General features: G+C 52.4%; 1 protein-coding gene across 1 annotated transcript in view; it reads left to right on the top strand.

Annotated features, from left to right (window-relative positions):
- Positions 1-17,912, top strand: part of CAMK2G (calcium/calmodulin dependent protein kinase II gamma) — a 52,787-nt gene that overhangs the window by 21,863 nt on the left and 13,012 nt on the right. The window contains 10 exon segments of the mRNA XM_071215854.1: positions 1,193-1,265; positions 1,443-1,545; positions 1,983-2,066; positions 2,431-2,525; positions 3,142-3,264; positions 6,348-6,431; positions 6,648-6,690; positions 9,188-9,207; positions 9,209-9,251; positions 11,431-11,474. Of these exon segments, the coding sequence (XP_071071955.1) occupies positions 1,193-1,265; positions 1,443-1,545; positions 1,983-2,066; positions 2,431-2,525; positions 3,142-3,264; positions 6,348-6,431; positions 6,648-6,690; positions 9,188-9,207; positions 9,209-9,251; positions 11,431-11,474 (712 nt within the window).

Below are 17,912 nucleotides of genomic sequence, written 5' to 3'. Positions count from 1 at the left end.
ACCACCCAACCCCGCGCACCTGACCCCTGCAAGCCTGCGCCATCCGTCTGCCTGGTGGCCCGCTGACCAGGGCTCCGTTCTCTAGGCCAGGATTTCTCAGCCTCAACGCTCGTGACATTTGGGGCCTGATAATTCTTTCTCATGGCAGGGGGGAGTGTCCTCTGCGTTGTAGGACAGTTAGAAGGATCCTTGGAGTCTACCCACTAGATACCTATACCCGCCACACACACGCACACACATACACACACAGTTGTGACAGCCAGAGATGTCTCCAGGCATTGCCACATGTCCCCTGGGGAGCAAAAACATGCTGCTGCCACCCCAGTTTGACCTGCCGGCGTGGTAAGCTGGTTTGGAAGGTAGGCGGCCTGATTCAGGAACCAGACTCCGGTTTTGTCTATTTCCATACAAAAACATTTTCAGAAATGCTCCTTAAGTGCCCTGTTTGAAACCCTCTTAATTAAGTTGTTCCTTGAAGATATCTGTAGATGGAAATGATAAGCTCTGGGCAGGCGCTGGTGGGTCTTACTCATCTTTCTGTCCTGTGTGATACCAAGCCCAAAGCCCTGTAGGCAGTCCGTGAAGGTTTAAATAAATGAGTGGGTACACCCACCCTCAAAGCAATGTAGGTGCCTTCCTGGCACTCTCCTTCCTAAGTTGCCACCACGAGCCTCCTCTCCAAGAGAAGAGTTCTACAGGAGAAAAGAAAGAAGACCCTGGCTGGTCTCATCCCTCTTAGGAGTCTGGGGTGCCCCCAGTCTCTTGGAAACTGATTGTTTTGGGCCTTTACAGCCAAAAGGAGGCCTGGTGAGACCCCAGTTCTAGCCTCTCATCTGCTGTTAACTGGCAGGGGATCCTGGGCAAACCACCTAATTCTGCCTGGGCTCTGTCGAATGAGGTTGTCCTCGATGATGCCCAAGGCCCCACTGGCTCGTTCTTCCTTGGTTCTCTATGAGCTGTAGCCAGAGTTAGGACCTTTAGTCTGTCACGTATGCTCATGGACGAGGTGGTTTAAATCTGCCCTCATGTTGATTTGGGTTTCTTGTTGTTTTTTTTTTAAGATTTATTTTTATTTATTTAATTCCCCTCCCTTCCCCCGGTTGTCTGTTTAAAGGATTTTTGTTGATTTGGGTTTTTTTTTTTTTTTTAAGATTTATTTGCCCTCATGTTTTATTTCCTTCTGCCTTTTCAGCCACTGTATACATCAGATTCTGGAGAGTGTTAACCACATCCACCAGCATGATATTGTTCACAGGGACCTGAAGGTACTGGCTGCTCCCCCCCCACACCCCCCGCCCCAAACCCCCCATCCCAACCCTTTGCCTTCTGCCTGCAGGGCATTGGCGCCACCTGGTGTCCATTAGTGGTACTACATGGACTCACACCCTCTCCCCCTGGGCCCTAGGGTGGGTGTCTCACAGGGTTCTCTGTTCCCTCTGCAGCCTGAGAACCTGCTGCTGGCGAGTAAATGCAAGGGTGCTGCTGTCAAGCTGGCTGATTTTGGCCTGGCCATTGAAGTGCAGGGCGAGCAGCAGGCTTGGTTTGGTAAGGGTGACCATGCCTTCCTGGAATGCAGCCCCCGCCCTTCCTGCTCTTCCTGGTCAGCCTTCCTCTTTCAGAACCAGCCGTCAGACCCTAAATGGTCCTGGCATTCTCGGGGACGAGGGGGGTGGGGAGGGTGCCGAGCTCCCTCCCAGCCCTCCTCCGCTCGGCACCGCGCGTCTCGCTGTTGTCAGCTCCCTGGCTCTGAGTTCTTGTTACTGCTGGGGAGGAGCTGGGAGTTTCTGGTCAGCCCCTGGACATGCCTTCTGACTTAGACGCCAGGCAGTACCAGAGCCCAGCCTGGCATCTTGCCGCCCGCGTGCTGGGAGCTTAGGTAGCAAAAGCTGCAGGAGTGAGAAGGGACGCGGGGACCCTGGCTGATGGGGGCTTTGTGCGTGGAAAGCTGTTTCACTGTGCCTCTGCCCTCTCTCCTGCTGCAGGTTTTGCTGGCACCCCAGGTTACTTGTCCCCTGAGGTCTTGAGGAAAGATCCCTATGGAAAACCCGTGGATATCTGGGCCTGTGGTAAGCCCATTCCATCCTCTCAGCTTTCCAGCATTCAGGGTCTTTGGCTTCCGGGGCTACAGGATCTGTTGTATGTGGCATCGTGGCATTAGCTCGGAGACCCCGGGGATGGCTGTTCCCCAATTACTTTCCTGATTATCTTACCTCCTTCCTGGGGAGGGATCTGCCCACATCTTAGAGTTTGAGTTGTGTCTAAATAACTCCCTGAAGTGACTCAGCGGCAAGGGCAGTGAGGCACAGCGTTCTCAGCTGGCACGCGCTTCTAACTCTGATTTCCTGGGTAGCTCGCAGCCCCATGTGGCTTTGCTTGGTTCCTTGGGGAAGTGGATGACTGACCATCACACCTGTGTGTTCTGTCTCGTAGGGGTCATCCTGTACATCCTGCTGGTGGGATACCCTCCTTTCTGGGATGAGGACCAGCACAAGCTGTATCAGCAGATCAAGGCCGGAGCCTATGACGTAAGGGCGGGTTTGCTGGCAGCCGAACAAGCAGCTGAGAAACGGCAGCATTTTCCTGCCACTCGGGCTCTGCCCAAGGAAGGGGGCATGTTTGGTGTGTGGCATGATCCAGGGAGCATCGGGGGCTTTGAGGACCCAGGGATTGGCCTACGGGGCTCAGTTCTTGCCACCCTGCCCTAGGAAGCCGCTTTTTTGTACGGCCCTTCTTGGTAGCTGAAGTCCTTTGATCTGTAACCTACAAGGAATGGAGAGGCAGCATGGTGGGCTGAAAGGCAGCCCCACTGATGGGGCAGCAGAGTCTAGAGGCCACGCCACTGAGGGCATCCCCGGGCAGATTGCTGAGCTGCCCTTTCCTCCCCAGCAGAGAGATGGGGTTGAACCAGGAGACTGCGGAAACCCCTTCCTGCTCTGCTCGGAACTTCTGGCATTCTAACCGAGATGATCTTGTTCTCCTTTCCCAGGCTGGAAGTTGATGCAGGTTCTGAGATATCCCAGGGCTTTTCCAACTCTCTGCAGGGCAGCTTTAGTTTTAGGAGTCGGGACAAAGACTCCTAAAGACTTCCAGGGTGGGCGGCTTACACTTTTCATGTTCCCCTCCCCTGTTCCTGCTCCTTAGTTCCCATCACCAGAGTGGGACACGGTGACTCCCGAAGCCAAGAACTTGATCAACCAGATGCTGACCATAAACCCAGCGAAGCGCATCACAGCCGACCAGGCCCTCAAGCATCCGTGGGTCTGCGTAAGTGTCCGCGCCCAGGGTCGAGGGGCTCGGGATGTCAGCCCTCTCTGTGCCTTCGCCCACCTCTCTACATGCAGAGAATCACTCCAGGCTCTGAGGGAGGACTGGACAGGCCCCAGCCTCAATAGGTGTCACCCAGAGGACTTGGGGAAGCATTTGGGACTGATGGGCAGAGGCGCTCCCTATTGTCAGATTGTTGAATGAGGCCTTAGGTTGACCCTTGCACACTCTAGGTAGTTGATGAAAGAAAAATTCCAGGAGAAACCAAAGGGAATTCCCAAGTTCAGGGTGCATACCAGATCTCAGCTGTCACGCAGCCCTAATGGAAACATGAACAAGACCCACCAAACAAACAAAAGGGGCCTCTGAGCAATTAAAAAGCATCCAGAAGCTCAGTGCCCAATTCCTAGCATGGCCTCCTAACCTGTCAATGCAAGTTAACGTACTTTATTTTCATAGACAGTTCTACCAAGCTGAGATATCTGCTTTCAAATAAAGAGGAAGAGGGTTTGCTACAGTTCGGAGGCCTGGCAGCCACAGTGCATTTATTTATTTGTCCTTCCCAGTGTAATTGAATGCCTCTTTGGTGCTGGTCACCGTGCTGGGTGCTTGAGATGAATGCGGCATCATCCCTGTCCCCAAAGATCTCAAAGATTATTTGGGGAGACAGTCAACCAGCCAACCCCTCTACAGTGCGGCAGGTTCATGAAAGAATCTAATGAGAGCACGGGAGCTCCCACTGTCTGGTGGGGAATGGGATTACTGAGGGCTGCATGGAGGGGGTGACATCTGACCTGGTTATTGACAGATGAATAGGCATTCCCCAGGGCAGTTAACCTTCGGACGAGGGTGAGGGGCCAGGGGGAATTGTGGGGTATTTCAGGAGTGTTAAGTACTCTGGTGTCGATGACGGTGTGACTACAGGAATATGTGATCATGAGGCCCGAAAGATTCTGTAATATACACGTTTGTGCTTAGGGAATTTGGATTGTATTGTCAAAGAGTAGGGAGACATTTAAGGGTTTTAAAGAGGGAATACAATTTGCACTTAGGAAAGATCACTCTGGAAGCTGTGTGGCAAATGGAATTGGAGAGGAAAGAGGCTGGAAGCAGGGAAACTCAGAAAACTGTTGCAGTTATCTAAGTAAGACAAGATGAGGTCTTGGAGGGTAATGACGGGGTGAGGAGAGGACAAATTTGAGAGACATTTAGAATATGGAGTCAAAAGGATTTATTGATTTGGATTTGGGGAGTGAAGGAGAGAGAGAGAGACGACGGGAGCTGCGGGTGGATTTGGCTCGCTGAGCAGATGGCAGTCCCCTTCCCTGACAGGGGACCCAGGAAGAGGAGCCGGTGTGTGAGAGAAGGCGGTGATTTTAGTTTGGGGCCTGTTACATGTGGTGTCTGGGGAACTTCCAGCTGGCGGCATCCAGTGGGCAGTTAGAAATCTGGTTCCAGAGATTAGAAAAGAAGTTAAAAATTGGAAATACAGATTGTAGTCATTTCTATATAGGTGGTGGTGGTGAAGCTATAGAAATAAATAGAAATAGTCGTGATTGAATTTTTACCATGAGCTTGTATTGCTTCAGCAAGAGGAGAGCCGGCCAGGGAAACGAGTATTTAAAGACAAGGAGCAGCAAAGGGGACCGAGAACGAGAGCGTCAGGGGAAGCGGAATATTAGGAGCATCCCAGAAGCTGAGGTTTTATTAGGGATCATTCAAATGCTGCAGAGTCCATGATTAAGATGGAAAAGAATCCCTTGGCTGTGACCAGTCAGAAGCCATTGGTTTCTTGTCTCTGGCAACCACAGAAGCCTGTTCTCAGGGAGGCGAAGCAGGAATGGGGGTGAGGAGGGGTGCACAGACCATTTCCATTTGCAGGACGCTGGACAGTGAAGGGAGAACGGTACCACTTAGAGGGCCTGGGGAGTTTTATTTTTTTAAGAGAAGAGGGGCTTGGAGAGAATGTATAGACTGCAGAGAAGGATCTAATCCAGAGTAAAGGGTTGAAGATATTGGCTGATTGAGGAAGCAAGGGTTTGGATAACAAAATACAACGGACACAAGGAATCAGACTCAAGACTTGGAATTGGGATGAAACCTGTGAAAATCGGTTTGGAGAAGTTTGCACTGATGAGGTGGTGGTGAAATAAGAGACTTGGGGAAGGTAGCAGAGGTTTGGGAGCGTTGCTTTGGGAACCAGGAAAGGGAGTGGGCCAGGGATGGAAGAAGGGATTGCTCGGTGGCCTCTTGGGTTTGTGGGCACCAAGTTACACAGATGATTTCTTTTTCTAGCAGGCTGGCAAGACAGCTGATAGCAAAGGGAGGGGTCAGCAACTTAAAAGAGAGACTCAAGAGTTGAGGAGATGTGCTGCTTGGGGGGGGTTATTTTTGTGGGCCCCACCTTCCACTCTCCCATATATCTCCGTCGTCCCTGAGGACGTCACTGTATTATGACACTGTATAATGATCAGTGCTTGTATTATTGACCTTGAGTCATCAAGGAACTGTAAATTACACCCAGTGGATTCTGTCTGAGGAGGCAAGGAAGTTAACCATAAATACATTGAAGAAAAATTTCCATCCAAAACGCTTAAAAGAATGACTGCTTAAAGGGAAAGATCCTTCGCTTCTCAGAGCACTGCTTCCTTCAGGACCCGAGTGCGTTACGAGGGGCCCTCAGAAGGAATGGCCGGTCCTCTGCAGGGGGCAGGACGCTGCGGCGCGCTCCCCACTCAGACGCTGGTGAATGCAGGAGGCGCTCAGAAAGCAGTTGTTGAAGAGTGAGCGGATGAGGCTCATAGCACACGGTTCCATAGCCTCGGTTTCCCCAGGAAGATCAGAGTGCTCCCTTGGGCACCATCATCCAGCGTCAATTATCAGTGGCCTTTGAGTGTTCAGACCAGCGTCCTTACCTACCCTTGAGTTTGGGGCAGTGCTTTTTTTCTAAAAGCATTTTCATATCGACGACCTCATTTTATCTTCTGAGCAACTCGAGTGGCTGGATGCATGGCCCCGTCATCCGTCTGGCGAGGGGCAGAGGGTCTGGTTGGGGGCTCACAGGCTGTCTCTTTGGCTTCCAGCAACGATCCACCGTGGCGTCCATGATGCACCGCCAGGAGACGGTGGAGTGTTTGCGCAAGTTCAATGCCCGGAGAAAACTGAAGGTGAGTGCCGCTTCATGGCCGCCAGCACCCCAAATCCTGTCTTTAAGGGTACGCCCCCTGCCCCATTACGGAGGGCGGCTCCTTCCCCGGCTGGACGTGTGGGAGGCTCCAAAGACCTCAAGACTCAGGCTCTAGGCAGAAGCTGCCCCCTGCCCACGCCCCGGCCCGCACATTGCTAGAGTCGAGTGAACTCACAGATCCCCCCTCTTTCCCCAGGGTGCCATCCTCACCACCATGCTCGTCTCCAGAAACTTTTCAGGTATGTTTCCCCGGCGGTGCATTTAAATTCTCCCGAGGTGAGTGGGATCAGGAAGGGGGTCTTACCATCCCATTCGGTGCTGGGACGACACCCTGGCAGGGAAGACCCCTGCCTGGAGGGGCCACTGCAGGCCCCGTAACCTGAGATGCCGAGCGACTGTGCTTTGGTTCACGTTTATGGAGTCTGGTCCCTAGGGCCTCCCACCGAGGAGCCTGCCTGGCCTCCCACTTACCTCGTCCCTGTGATTTCTTATTCTGTGCTCTGCAGACCCTCAGCGTCTTAAGAGTCCAGCCAGTTTAGGATACTGGCGGATGTGCTGGGGAGAGGAAAAGAGACGGGGTGGAGTGAGCCTCTCCAGTCTCCACCGCTGATTTGCTGCCTGGGATAATACATACTTCGTTGTGTCCAAGTGGAGATGACTGGTAGAAACTACTCCAGATGTTTAATTAAACCTTTTACAGCGACGCGTGCTGAAGATATTCTGTGCTACTAAGTGTAAAAGTGAAGAAATAGGGACCTGCGGGAGGGAGGGGAAGGAACTTACTTAAATTTGGCTCGGGGATTCAGGAGAGTTGTGCTTTGTAAATCACACTTGACGTTTCTTTTCAAGATGCAAGACACTCCGCCTCCCCCCCCCCCACGCTTGCCCCCTAAACCCTCCCCCCGTCGTTGTTTGCCCTCAGATGGGAAGCACTGTGGCTTTTCTGTGAGAGCAGGGAGAGTGTGAGGATGTCGCTGAAAACAGAGCGGTCCTTCGGTGGCTTGCTGTTTATCCTGGCCCTCCCCTCCCCCCGCCCCACTGTTTTGGTTTGGGAACCCCCTTCTCATTCTCGTAAGGGGACTGACCTCCCGCTTTCCTCCTGCACTGCCGTAGATAGAGGTTGCTTCCCGGAGCTTGAGTCCCGATGGGCTCAGCGGCCCCAGCTCTGAGGGCGCCACAGACTTGACGAGCTCTAGCCTGAAAGCCGCCGGCTCCAGAGGCCGCAGGCCCCGGATGGTGACCGGGCAGGGCCCCTCGGCAGACCCCTCCCCTGGGACCCTGGTTGGGGACGCCTTCTTGTGTGGTGGGTGCCCATGAGGAAGAGATTGTGGTTCCGGATCCGCCTCTCCCTGGCAGATGAGAGCGGGGCCTGGCTCCCGGCGCAGAAAGACAGGGCTGTGGTCCCACGTCACACTCGGCCTCTAATTACTCGCAGCTTCTACTTTCTTGGTTTAAGAGCCTTTCTAGAGGGCGCTCAAGGGCATTTCTGGGCTGACCCTGTCCTCTCTGTCTGAGTTGAAGAAATGTGAAGACGAGCGGCTGCTTCTCCTGTAACTGGGAAATCAATAGCACGTGCCCCGTCCCGTGGCCTCGGGCTGCCGCATCAGCAACCCCCAGTGCCCACTCCATTTCAGGAAATTGGTGTCCTGGTTTCAGGAAAACCAGGCTCTCTGTTAGGACAGAGCACTTTCACTCATGCCTGAAGTGCCTCCTGTCCTTGTTGCCCAGATCTGGTTTGGCCTTTGAGCTCACTTTGCCCTGGGATGGAGAAGACACAAAATTAATGGGTCCTGACTTTGGGGCAGGTGAGGACAGAGTCCGTCTCAGAGGCTTCTGCAAAAAGAGGAGTCTATGGGTACCTAGAAGTAGGTAGGGCCCCATGTGTTCTCAGGGGGATGAGCTAGGCTGTTTTCTGAGTTGACCCCAATTAGGGGGTTCAGCTTAGCCTTGAACCCTTAGCATCTTGGCTGATGGTGAAATTGGGGCTTCTAGGATGTAATTTGCTTCAGTAGCCTTTGTTTTCTTTCTGGGGGCTCGTTTTAGGCATCCTCACCCTCAGAACACTATGAGAAGGAAACAAAAAACCAAGCCGCCTCTCCCAGCCCCCTCCTGGAGAAGGGAGAGGGGCCTGTGTCTGAGGAGCTAGAGGCCGTGTGGTCGCTCTCCAGGTCCAGGCCCAGCGGTAAACGTAGCTGCGTAAGGGCCACGGTGCACTCCCTGGGTCCCAAGAGCCAGTGTCTCTGCTGTTAGGAATGTGGCGAGAGGAAAAGGCCACCCTCTTTTCCGAGTTCTCTGGTAACAGCCTCGTTTAAGTCCTAGAGACGGAAGGCCAGAAAGTGAGGCTCCGCTTCCTCCCAGCCTTAAGCTAGGACTGGGCCCCCTCGGTGTGGGCCCCCGCCTCTCACCCAGTGAGGCTTCTACCTACGGACCCTTGCCCAAGGGCAGGACAGGGGCCAAAACCACGTCCCCCCGGGCGGCGCCGCCCTCTGCCCACCCCCGGGAGCCCTGTCCTCTCAGGCCCCCAGGCTGCCGCAGGGCTGCTGCACCTGCCTCTTCGGGCCGCCCCCACCCGGTGCCTCTGCTCCCCCAGCTCGGCTGGCTTGGCCACGCCGCCAGGGCCCCGCTGTGCGTGGGTGGCGAGCGGGTCCCCGCTCCTGGCGCTGGGGCATGCTGGCTGCTGACTGGCCCCCGTGGCTTGGCGGCAGCTCTGTGCACTGAGAGACTGTATCCCCTCAGTTGGCAGGCAGAGCTCCGCCCCCCGCCTCGCCTGCCGCGAGCGCCGCCGGCCTGGCCGGGCAAGGTACGTGGCATGAGTCCTCCCTGACCGCCTGCCTTGGCTCCCCGCCACCCCCCAGGAGGGCCAGCATGCCAGGCCACCCACAGGGAGGCGAGTCCCATGCTTGCGGGCTGAGATGGGCATGCCGGACCAAACACCTAACCGGGCACCTGCGAGCACACTGGTGTTAGGACGCCCCTAACTGGCCGTGCATGCTGGGCGCTTGCCAACTCTCAGGAGGCAATAGCCTGGGGGTCGGGGAGCTGGGCGGCAGGAGAGCCTCCCTCCAGGCTCCCACAGCCCCAGAGTCCCAGCTGCCTGAGGAGGGCTGTGGCACCCAGAGCCAGCCCTGGTTGGGTGGGGGGGCCCGGGGCTGCCCAGTGCTAGGGCTAGCCGTCAGCAGCACCGTTTAAGGGCTGGGCCAGGAAGCCGAGCCTCGACGTTGCCCGGTCTCACGTTGGCAGGCCTCCGGCCGAGGGGCTGTAGAGTGCGGTATTTTTGGAGTCAGCCTTCCCCCGGTTTGGATCCTAGCCCTGCCACACCCTGAGCAGGTCGCGTCAGCTCTCCCAGCCTTGGTTTCCTCCTCTGTCCAGTGGAGATAATAAATAACATGGTGATAACCTAAGGCTGTGTATGTCAAAGGCTGTCTCTCCTGTCTGGACAGGACAATTAATTAAGACCCTGTGAAAAAAATTCCTGATGCCCAGATCCCACCCCAGACAAATGAAATGAGAATTGCTAGGGTCTGGGATGGGCATAAGGTGTTTTGGTTTTGGTTTTTGGTTTTGTGTTTTGTTTCTGTTAAGCTCCTCCAGGTGATTCTAATGGGCAACCAGCGCTGAGAACCAGCTGATGTGTGTAAAGCACTTAGCATGGGAGGTGGTCAGGCAGAGCGAACACACGAGAAAATACGTGTCAGATCACCCCAGCAGGGAGCGGGTGTAGCTCAGTGGTTGAACTCCTGCTTCCCATGTACAAGCTCCTGGGTTCAAGCCCCAGGACCTCCTAAAAAAAAAATCACCCCAGCGTGGCTGAAGATAGGACCAAAGGCCCATTTTGGGGGTCAGAATTTTGCGTGAAGGGACCTCTCTTCTTGCTCAAGAGAATTGGGGATGAGTGGCCCCTTGAAGGGAAGATGGGAGCAGTGTGACAATAGCAGTTAACACTTCCCAAACATTTGCTATGTAGCAGGCACTCTAAGTGCTTTTTTCATGCATGATCCCACTGGAGCTCTACCACTATCCTGTGACCTAGGCCCTATTTTATTCTCATTGTAGAGATAAGGAAATTGGGGCTCAGAGAGGTTAAGTAACTCGCTCAAGGTCACACAGCTAGCAAGCAATGGACCCAAGATACAACCTCAGGGCAGTCCCTGTGCCTCCTAGTTTCTCCTACCCACTATCTGCTGTCTTTCCATGGCCTTTGGCCAACCAGTGTCACCACCCTTCTGGCCCAAAGTTCATCAGCCATATGCCTGGCTGGAATCTACTGAGGTCTCATTCTGCCCAGTCCTTCCTGCTCAGTGGGTCCAGAGAGTGGACTTTGGGGGAAAGGGCAGTGAGGTAGGACCTGGTAAACCTGGTGAGGACCTGCCTGCCGGGAAAGGCTTCAGCCCCCCGGCAAAACTCCTTAGGTGGTCCTGGTCTCCGTGTCTCCGTCTGTCTGTCCTCACGTCTGATCTCCTTTGTGAACTGTGACCCTCTGTTTCTTGAGAACACCCAGGAGATGTCTTGCATCCTTCCAGCGAGGCCGTCCTGAGCATCGCCCGGCACCCGGGGAGGGCCCCGCACTCTCCCCCCCCCCCCCCCCCCCCCCCCCCCCGCACTCAGCCTCCGGGCCTGGGCGGGAAGCATCCAGGGCGGCCCCCCCAGTGCCCAGGCAGCTCCAGTAACGAGCGCGGATTTCTCCTCCTCAGCGCAGCAAGTCCCTGTCTCCCCTGAGGCCTCTCGCCCTCTCCACAGCGGAGCTTCAGCGCCCAGATCCTGGGGTTCTGCCCTGAGGGCACAGATGGCCCTCGAGCTGCCTTCTCGAGGAGGGACTCCTGGGAAAGGCCCAGGCTCAGGGCCGATGCTGAGCTTGCGAGGCCAGCCAGGGGCTGTGGGAGGCCTGGCCCCCGTCAGTCTCTTAAGGATCCGACCGTCAGAACTGTGGCTGGGGAGAGGGTGCGATGCAGGAGACCTGATTTTCCTCTTCGTTTTCACAGCTGCCAAAAGCCTGTTGAACAAGAAGTCAGACGGTGGTGTCAAGGTAGGCCTCTCTCCCCACTCCTCCAGACGCTGGCTGCTCTCTGCCCCACAAGTCACCGTGGGGAATTCTGGGCCCCTTGCTTCCCCTTTCCCTGGGAACCTTTCTATCCTTGCTACTCGCTTTCAACCAGAGCCTTTTGTGCCCTAGAACAGCAGGTTCCACTGGCCTAGGAGGGAAAGGTGTTTGTTCAGACAGAAGGACTCTGGGGAAGCGATCCAAATTATTGTTTACTTGAGCTGAATCCCAAGTCTGACTTGCAGACATGTGCCTCGTCTCCAAGGCTTGACTCTGGGGTTTGTAGGTCGTTTGGTTAAGCGATCAATCTTTGCAAAGTATTTATGAGCGCCTGTCAGAGGCCCAGGGCTAAACTCAGGTCTAAGGAGCACACAAAAGACCTACAAGAGGCGATGCCGAGTTCGGCTGGTCCTAGGAAGTTGTGATGTTAATTGAAGAGAAAAAGTTTTTTTTAAAGCAGCCAACCCTTTTTATCATAAAAGCAAAGTTTTCCTGGGTCCAGGGCTTGGAACCTGAAGCCACTACCCTTTTTGTTTTTTCCCTTAACACTGAAGCACCTCCAGAACCCAGCTCAGATTCCACCGAGTAACAGTGTCCTCAGCCTTTTTGACTCACAGGCTGCCCAGTAGCAGGCATGGGAACATGCTGCATCCCGGGCCATTCCCGATGGGATAGGGAGCTTTTCCCATAGGCCCATAGGGGCCCCCAGGGACCAGCAGGAAACCCTCGGAAGAGCGGCTGCTCAGCCAGGGTGGAGGAGGTGGCTGGGGGACTGCCAGGCCCCGGCACGTTCTGTAGATGCTCTGGGGTGAAAGGGGATGGGTCCTGGGGCTGCGGCATTGGGTGAGCGGTCACGCTATCCTGAGGCCTACCAGTTTACGCCACAGAGAATTCCAAACCTTGCAAAGTCCGACAAAAGTTAAAGTCGGGCTTTTCCCCAGGACGTTGTGTCCCCAGCTGAGACATATATGGGCCCGTTGCCTTCCTTCTACCCTTCATCGATCCCTCACTCTTTTTTTTTTTTTAAACAAATCAATTTTATTGATACCTATTAATAAAGCATACAATTCTCTACACGCCTGCTTCCGTGTACCTGTGCCCCAAGGTGGGCAGCTTGTGCTGTGCACACACCCCACTCAGATGTGGAGCTGGGGTTATGGGCAGCTACGTGGCCGTGAGCTAGACGGGAGGAGCCAAATTGGGGCAAGGGGGGCAAGTTTAGTTGGAGAGGGATTTTGGATGTTTACGCCTGGGGAAGAAGCTGGAATCAGTCAATCTTTGCATAGCATTTATGAGTACCTCCCAGAGGCCTAGCGCTGAACTCGGGTGTAAGGAGCACACAAAAGACCTACAAGAGGCGATGCGGTGTTCACCCGGTCTTAGGAAGTTGTGAGGTTAATTGAAGAGAAAAAATGGACACACATGGTGTCTGCTAAATGGTATGTGGACCCTAATTGTGATGGTTCCGTCCCAGAAGCTCTGGGAAAAAGCTTATTGGAGAACACTTAAGGGAAGTAGGAAGATTTGAACCAAGCTGGTGATTGTCTCTAGGAATTGGGATTGGAGGTGAGGGCAGGGCAGAGGAGACACCCTTGGTTTTCTGTCTTGTACGCTTAGGTGTTTTCTTTAAAATAAGTATGTCTAGTTTCCGTAATTTAAGAACAACAGGAAGTGTTTTTTATGGGCTCCACTATACACGTTGTTCTCTGCCTGACTGGGACATGGGGTACATGATAGAAGGATTTGAAAAATACTGCCGCAGAGGTCTGGTCAGGTAGAGGAGCTGGAGGTGTATATGTCAGCCGTGGGAAACTGGGCCACTGAGCAGAGAAGCCATGTAAGAGCAACGTTTTAGAAAGATTTGGCCAAGGGTGTAAGGGTGAATGGAGGAGGGGAGGGCACTAGACAGGAGCTATCAATTAGGGGTTGTTGTGATCTGAGTGTAGGATGGAAAGGAAAAGGTAATGAGGGCTGCCAAGGGGTAATATTAAAAATATTTAACCTGTCAGAGAGCACAGGCATCAGCCTATCAGAAGAGGTACAGGCTGTAGGTCCACCTGTACTCATGAATGCTGGGAATATCAACTCTGATTAGAAATGAATCAGAAGTAGTTCACATTGGATATGGGGGATAAAAAAATAGAGCCGTCAAAGATAACGCCAAAGTTTCTGTCCTTTCCTGGTGGAAGAACGGTGGTACCTATCTCTGCTAGAAATGGGAGTAGTTATAAAAGAATGCCTCTTGATGTGGGAAGAAGCATTTGTTTTTATGTTGGGATTATAATTTTGTTTTTTAAATTTACATACTGTTCAATCAACATTTTTGGTGTCAGTTCTGTAACTTCACACACATATGTTTCTTTAACCACCCCCACAATCAAGAAGGAGCTTTGTTTTGACTGTATTGAGATTGACAGAAAGAGGGAGCCTCTGGGTGGAGACGGAAAGTCCAGGGTGGTAGCCCAGGGAAGAGATGTAGATTTGGGAACCACACGAGTTCACCCCCTCAGCCAACTTGTATTAGAATGCCCAGGAGCTAGGAAGACAGTGACGAAATCCACCCTCCACGCTGTTCCGTTCAGAGAGAGACAAGGAAACCACCAGTTCCGGTGCAGTTAGACCTTCAGATAAGATCTGTGAGGGAAGTGTGCAGAGGGCAGCCGCCGGGGCAGCTGAGGTGAACATCAGAGCCAGGACAGGAAATCTTCCACAGGAGGTACCCAGGAACTGAGTTTGAAGGACTAGTTGGATTTTGTCAGGTTAAGGCAGGGTGAGGAATGGGAAGTCTCTTCCTGCAGAGGAAAGAACACGTGAAGATACAGAAGTTCGCAATAGCGTGATGGTTCTAGGAACTTAAGCAGTTTTTGTATGGCTTAAGGGAAGAGCAATTGCACAAAATAGGTCCTGAGATAAAGCAGTGACAGCTTTATATACACATAAGCACAAGCACGTATACAACACCTATTAAGATATTTATTCTAAGGCATTGGCTTGTGTGACCTTGGGGGCTGGCAATTCGGAGCTCCATAGGGCAGGCCACAGGCTGGAAACTCCAACAAAGGTGACGCTGAAGACCTTAAGACAGGTTCTCCTGGGGAAGCTGACTGGCTGGCCAGAAATTCTGACAAGGGGTGATGTTGAAGTTGAGGCAGAAATTCTTCTGACCTCTGAAACTCTCAGTTCTTGCTTTTAAGACCTCCAACTGGTTGGATGAGATTAACCCCGTGTGCTGAGGGAACTCTCCTTTGTTGTCTGTAGATGCCATTAACTGACTATAGATGCAAATCCCAGCTATGAAATACCTTCACAGTAGCAAGTAGGCCAGTGCTTGACCAAACAACTGGACACCCTGACCTAGCCAAGCTGATGCATGAAAGTAACCATCACAAAGAGGACTTGGCTGGGTGAAAGTGTCAAGGAAGAGAAAAAGGGGAGGACAAGCAAGACGTGCCAAGTTCAACCTTTCTCTTCTCCACTGAACGCTGAGTGATCATCAGCGGTTGAGGGAGGACTGTGACGTTGCTTTCAGCATACCGAAACCTTCTTTGCAGACCCCATATTCTCTTCCCAACTACCCCTTCTCTGATTCCTGCTGCATAAGTGTCCTTAGGGAGATTTCTTTCTCACTGTTTGGAAGCTCTCTGCAGGATGCCAGAAATATTAGCGTTGGTTTGAGCCTCTAGTTTACTTTGTGCCCTTTAATTTGGGGACTTCAGGTTCTGTGTAGGTTTCTTTGAAGATGGTTGCTGGTAATCCAGGGTCTGTGGAAGAGTGAGCGCATGTCTTAAGGGGCCACAAACTCTTGGGTCCATAGAGGCCCAAAGTCTGGGAGTACTTGTGCATTTTGCTAGTCCCAGTCCAGAGTGGCCATCTCATCTTTTAAAAGGAGGAAAGAAGAAAGAAAGGATATTACTATGTTCTCAAGTCGTGTTTGAATATTTGTTTAAATTAAGTACTGAAAGGAGGCTTAAAACCCTTTCCTGATTTGTTACATCTATTTAATTTTTGAGTAAAAATGAGATGTGGTTCTTTAAAAATATTCGGTGTTTAAACAATGCTGGTTGTGTCCTGCTTGGGAAGGAGCCCAGCTGTGTGTGACTGAGGGCAAAAACCTGAGGGGAAGGAGGAGAGAGGAGTTTAAAGAGATCCAGTAATGTGGGAAACCACCTTTGAGTGGAAAATTGTTATCAAGGGTTTTCATGAAGGACAGTTTAGGAAAAAAGAGAACCGGCTAGGAGGAACCTGGGAACTTACTCCCTGTTTGGTTGGAGCGGACAGCTGAAGTCCTCTGCCTAAGGCAAGGTCCAGGTAAAAGCAGCCTGCAGTGACCTTTGCCCGCAGCCCCTGAAAATTACCCGAGCCAATACCAGCCCCCTGAATGCCGCCAGAGAGTTCTGACTGGCAGGGTTTAGGGCTGGTTAGAAACCTGTGCTCTGCCTTTGCCTGGGAAGAAACCGGGTCAGCAAACCCAGTTCAACTCAAACATTTGTTGACCGTATACTAATTTTAAGGCATTTTTGCACTGTGAAGATTACAAAGATAAATAAGATGCGAACCTTTCCTCAAGGACTTAATAGTCTAACTGGGTAGAGGGATAAGCACATACCTGATTGTAAGGCAGCTCCCTCTTTTCTGAGGGATAATTTTAGAAATAAAGTCTCATATTTGGGCATAAGGAAAGATTAATGCAAAAGAGACCTAACTGTATTTAGGGTTTCCTTTTTCTTTAAATCTAGTGCGAATTGCGGATCATTCTTTCAAATACTTGCAGTCCCTCTTTTGAATAGAACATATTTCCCGTAATGCCTTCTAAGTAGAATGTAAACTCCGTGAAGACAGGCACATTTATCTGCTATGTTCACTGCTGTAGCCCCAGTACCTGGAACAGCCCTGACATAAGTATTTGTTGACTGTTGCTAAAAGAATGAGCAGAAGTTGATTGATAGACAGACATGTTCCAAGGGGAGCCTGTCTCCCAGAGAGCTAATTAAGAAATCTGTAATTACCTTTCACCTTTTAGACAGTCTCCTGCCTTATATTCTTAGTGTTTCGTGTGGTCTTTAACTTTGTGCTCTTGTTTGACATTTTGAACGTAAACTCTGCTGAGCACCTCAGTGAGGCTAAAGAATCACTGCTGACTGCATTCCTTATGATTTACATCTTTGTCTCTTTATGAGACCTATACATTGAATTAGCAGCACTCTTTGTCCATTTTCCACTAATTGCAAAATGCACTAAAACATTCACGTCTTGCAAGCATGGCCATACCAACAAAGAAGGTGATGCCAAAACTAAGCTGTTTATCAGATGACTTTCAAAAGCTCTAACATCTGTATCTGAAAAAATAGTTTAGGGGTACAGCAAAAAAGTCTTAAGTTCAAAAGTCAAATAAATGTATTAGAGCCAAGGATGACCTGTAGTAGCTTCTGCTACTTACCTGCTAGCTGCGTACCCAAATTTCAGACAGACCTAATAATGAGAAAACAATAAATAACCTCGTTTGTAAGCTAGCCTTCTAACACCAAAACTTGTAAATTTGCAGCAAAATGTTGCTTACCCTTATAGACTGTGACTTCATCTCCCTGCTTGAGAAGCTTTCCCCCAGCAAGGCTGGGACCGCTGAGAATACTAAAGCTGTGTATGTGAACCTGACAGCAAAGCAGATCTTCCCCTGCCAGGGTCTGGGGAGTGTGCGCTTGTCTGTCGAGGGCCGCCTTAACCCTTCTGATCTGGAGTCTCCTTCCACCTCTCCACGTCCCTCTGCCGATGCACAGCCCGAGCTGGTGCACTAATCTGCAGCGTCTCTGTGCTTCTCTTCTTACCTCCTCTTTCCCCTTCTCTTTCCCTTTTGCCGTGGTGTGTCCAGAAAAGGAAGTCGAGTTCCAGCGTGCACCTAATGGTGAGCCTTGCCTGCCCACCCATCCGCCCACTCCATGCTGCCTGCGCCCGCCTGCCAGCCACGCAACCCCATTCTGCCATGTGCGTGTGCTTCACTCATCCTCACTGCATGTCTGTGCCGTGCGGGCAGGTGCAGCTTGGTCTGCCAGGAGGGGGCCTCTGCCCACGGTCACCCGGTGACCTAGAGCATGGGCATTGGCCTGTGTGGTGCGGCGCTCCCTGCTGCAGAGGTTGGACTGCCCCCCTGCAGCCCAGGGCAGGTCGCGAAGCTGGGCCGGACTTGGGACTGGGCAGCAGGCACAGGGAAGGACTCGACTCAGTCACGATTGCTCAGGAGAGACCTGGGTTCTCCGGGTGCAAGCAACCTCTTCCTGCAGACTCGCAGCCAGTGGGCATGTGGGCAGCAGGCAGAAGAGCTGGTCTTGACTCCAAACTGCCTCCTTCTGGCCTTTTCCCCTGTGCCAGTGCCCATTATCAGGCAGTGCCCAATGTTTTCATCCTTCCCACCCAGCGCTCAGGGGGAGC

Source organism: Dasypus novemcinctus, chromosome 6, assembly GCF_030445035.2.
Source record: "Dasypus novemcinctus isolate mDasNov1 chromosome 6, mDasNov1.1.hap2, whole genome shotgun sequence".
In the NCBI taxonomy this organism is placed as follows: domain Eukaryota; kingdom Metazoa; phylum Chordata; class Mammalia; order Cingulata; family Dasypodidae; genus Dasypus; species Dasypus novemcinctus.
Note: the sequence above shows the minus strand (reverse complement) of the source record. Positions and strands in the feature narration are given on the sequence as shown.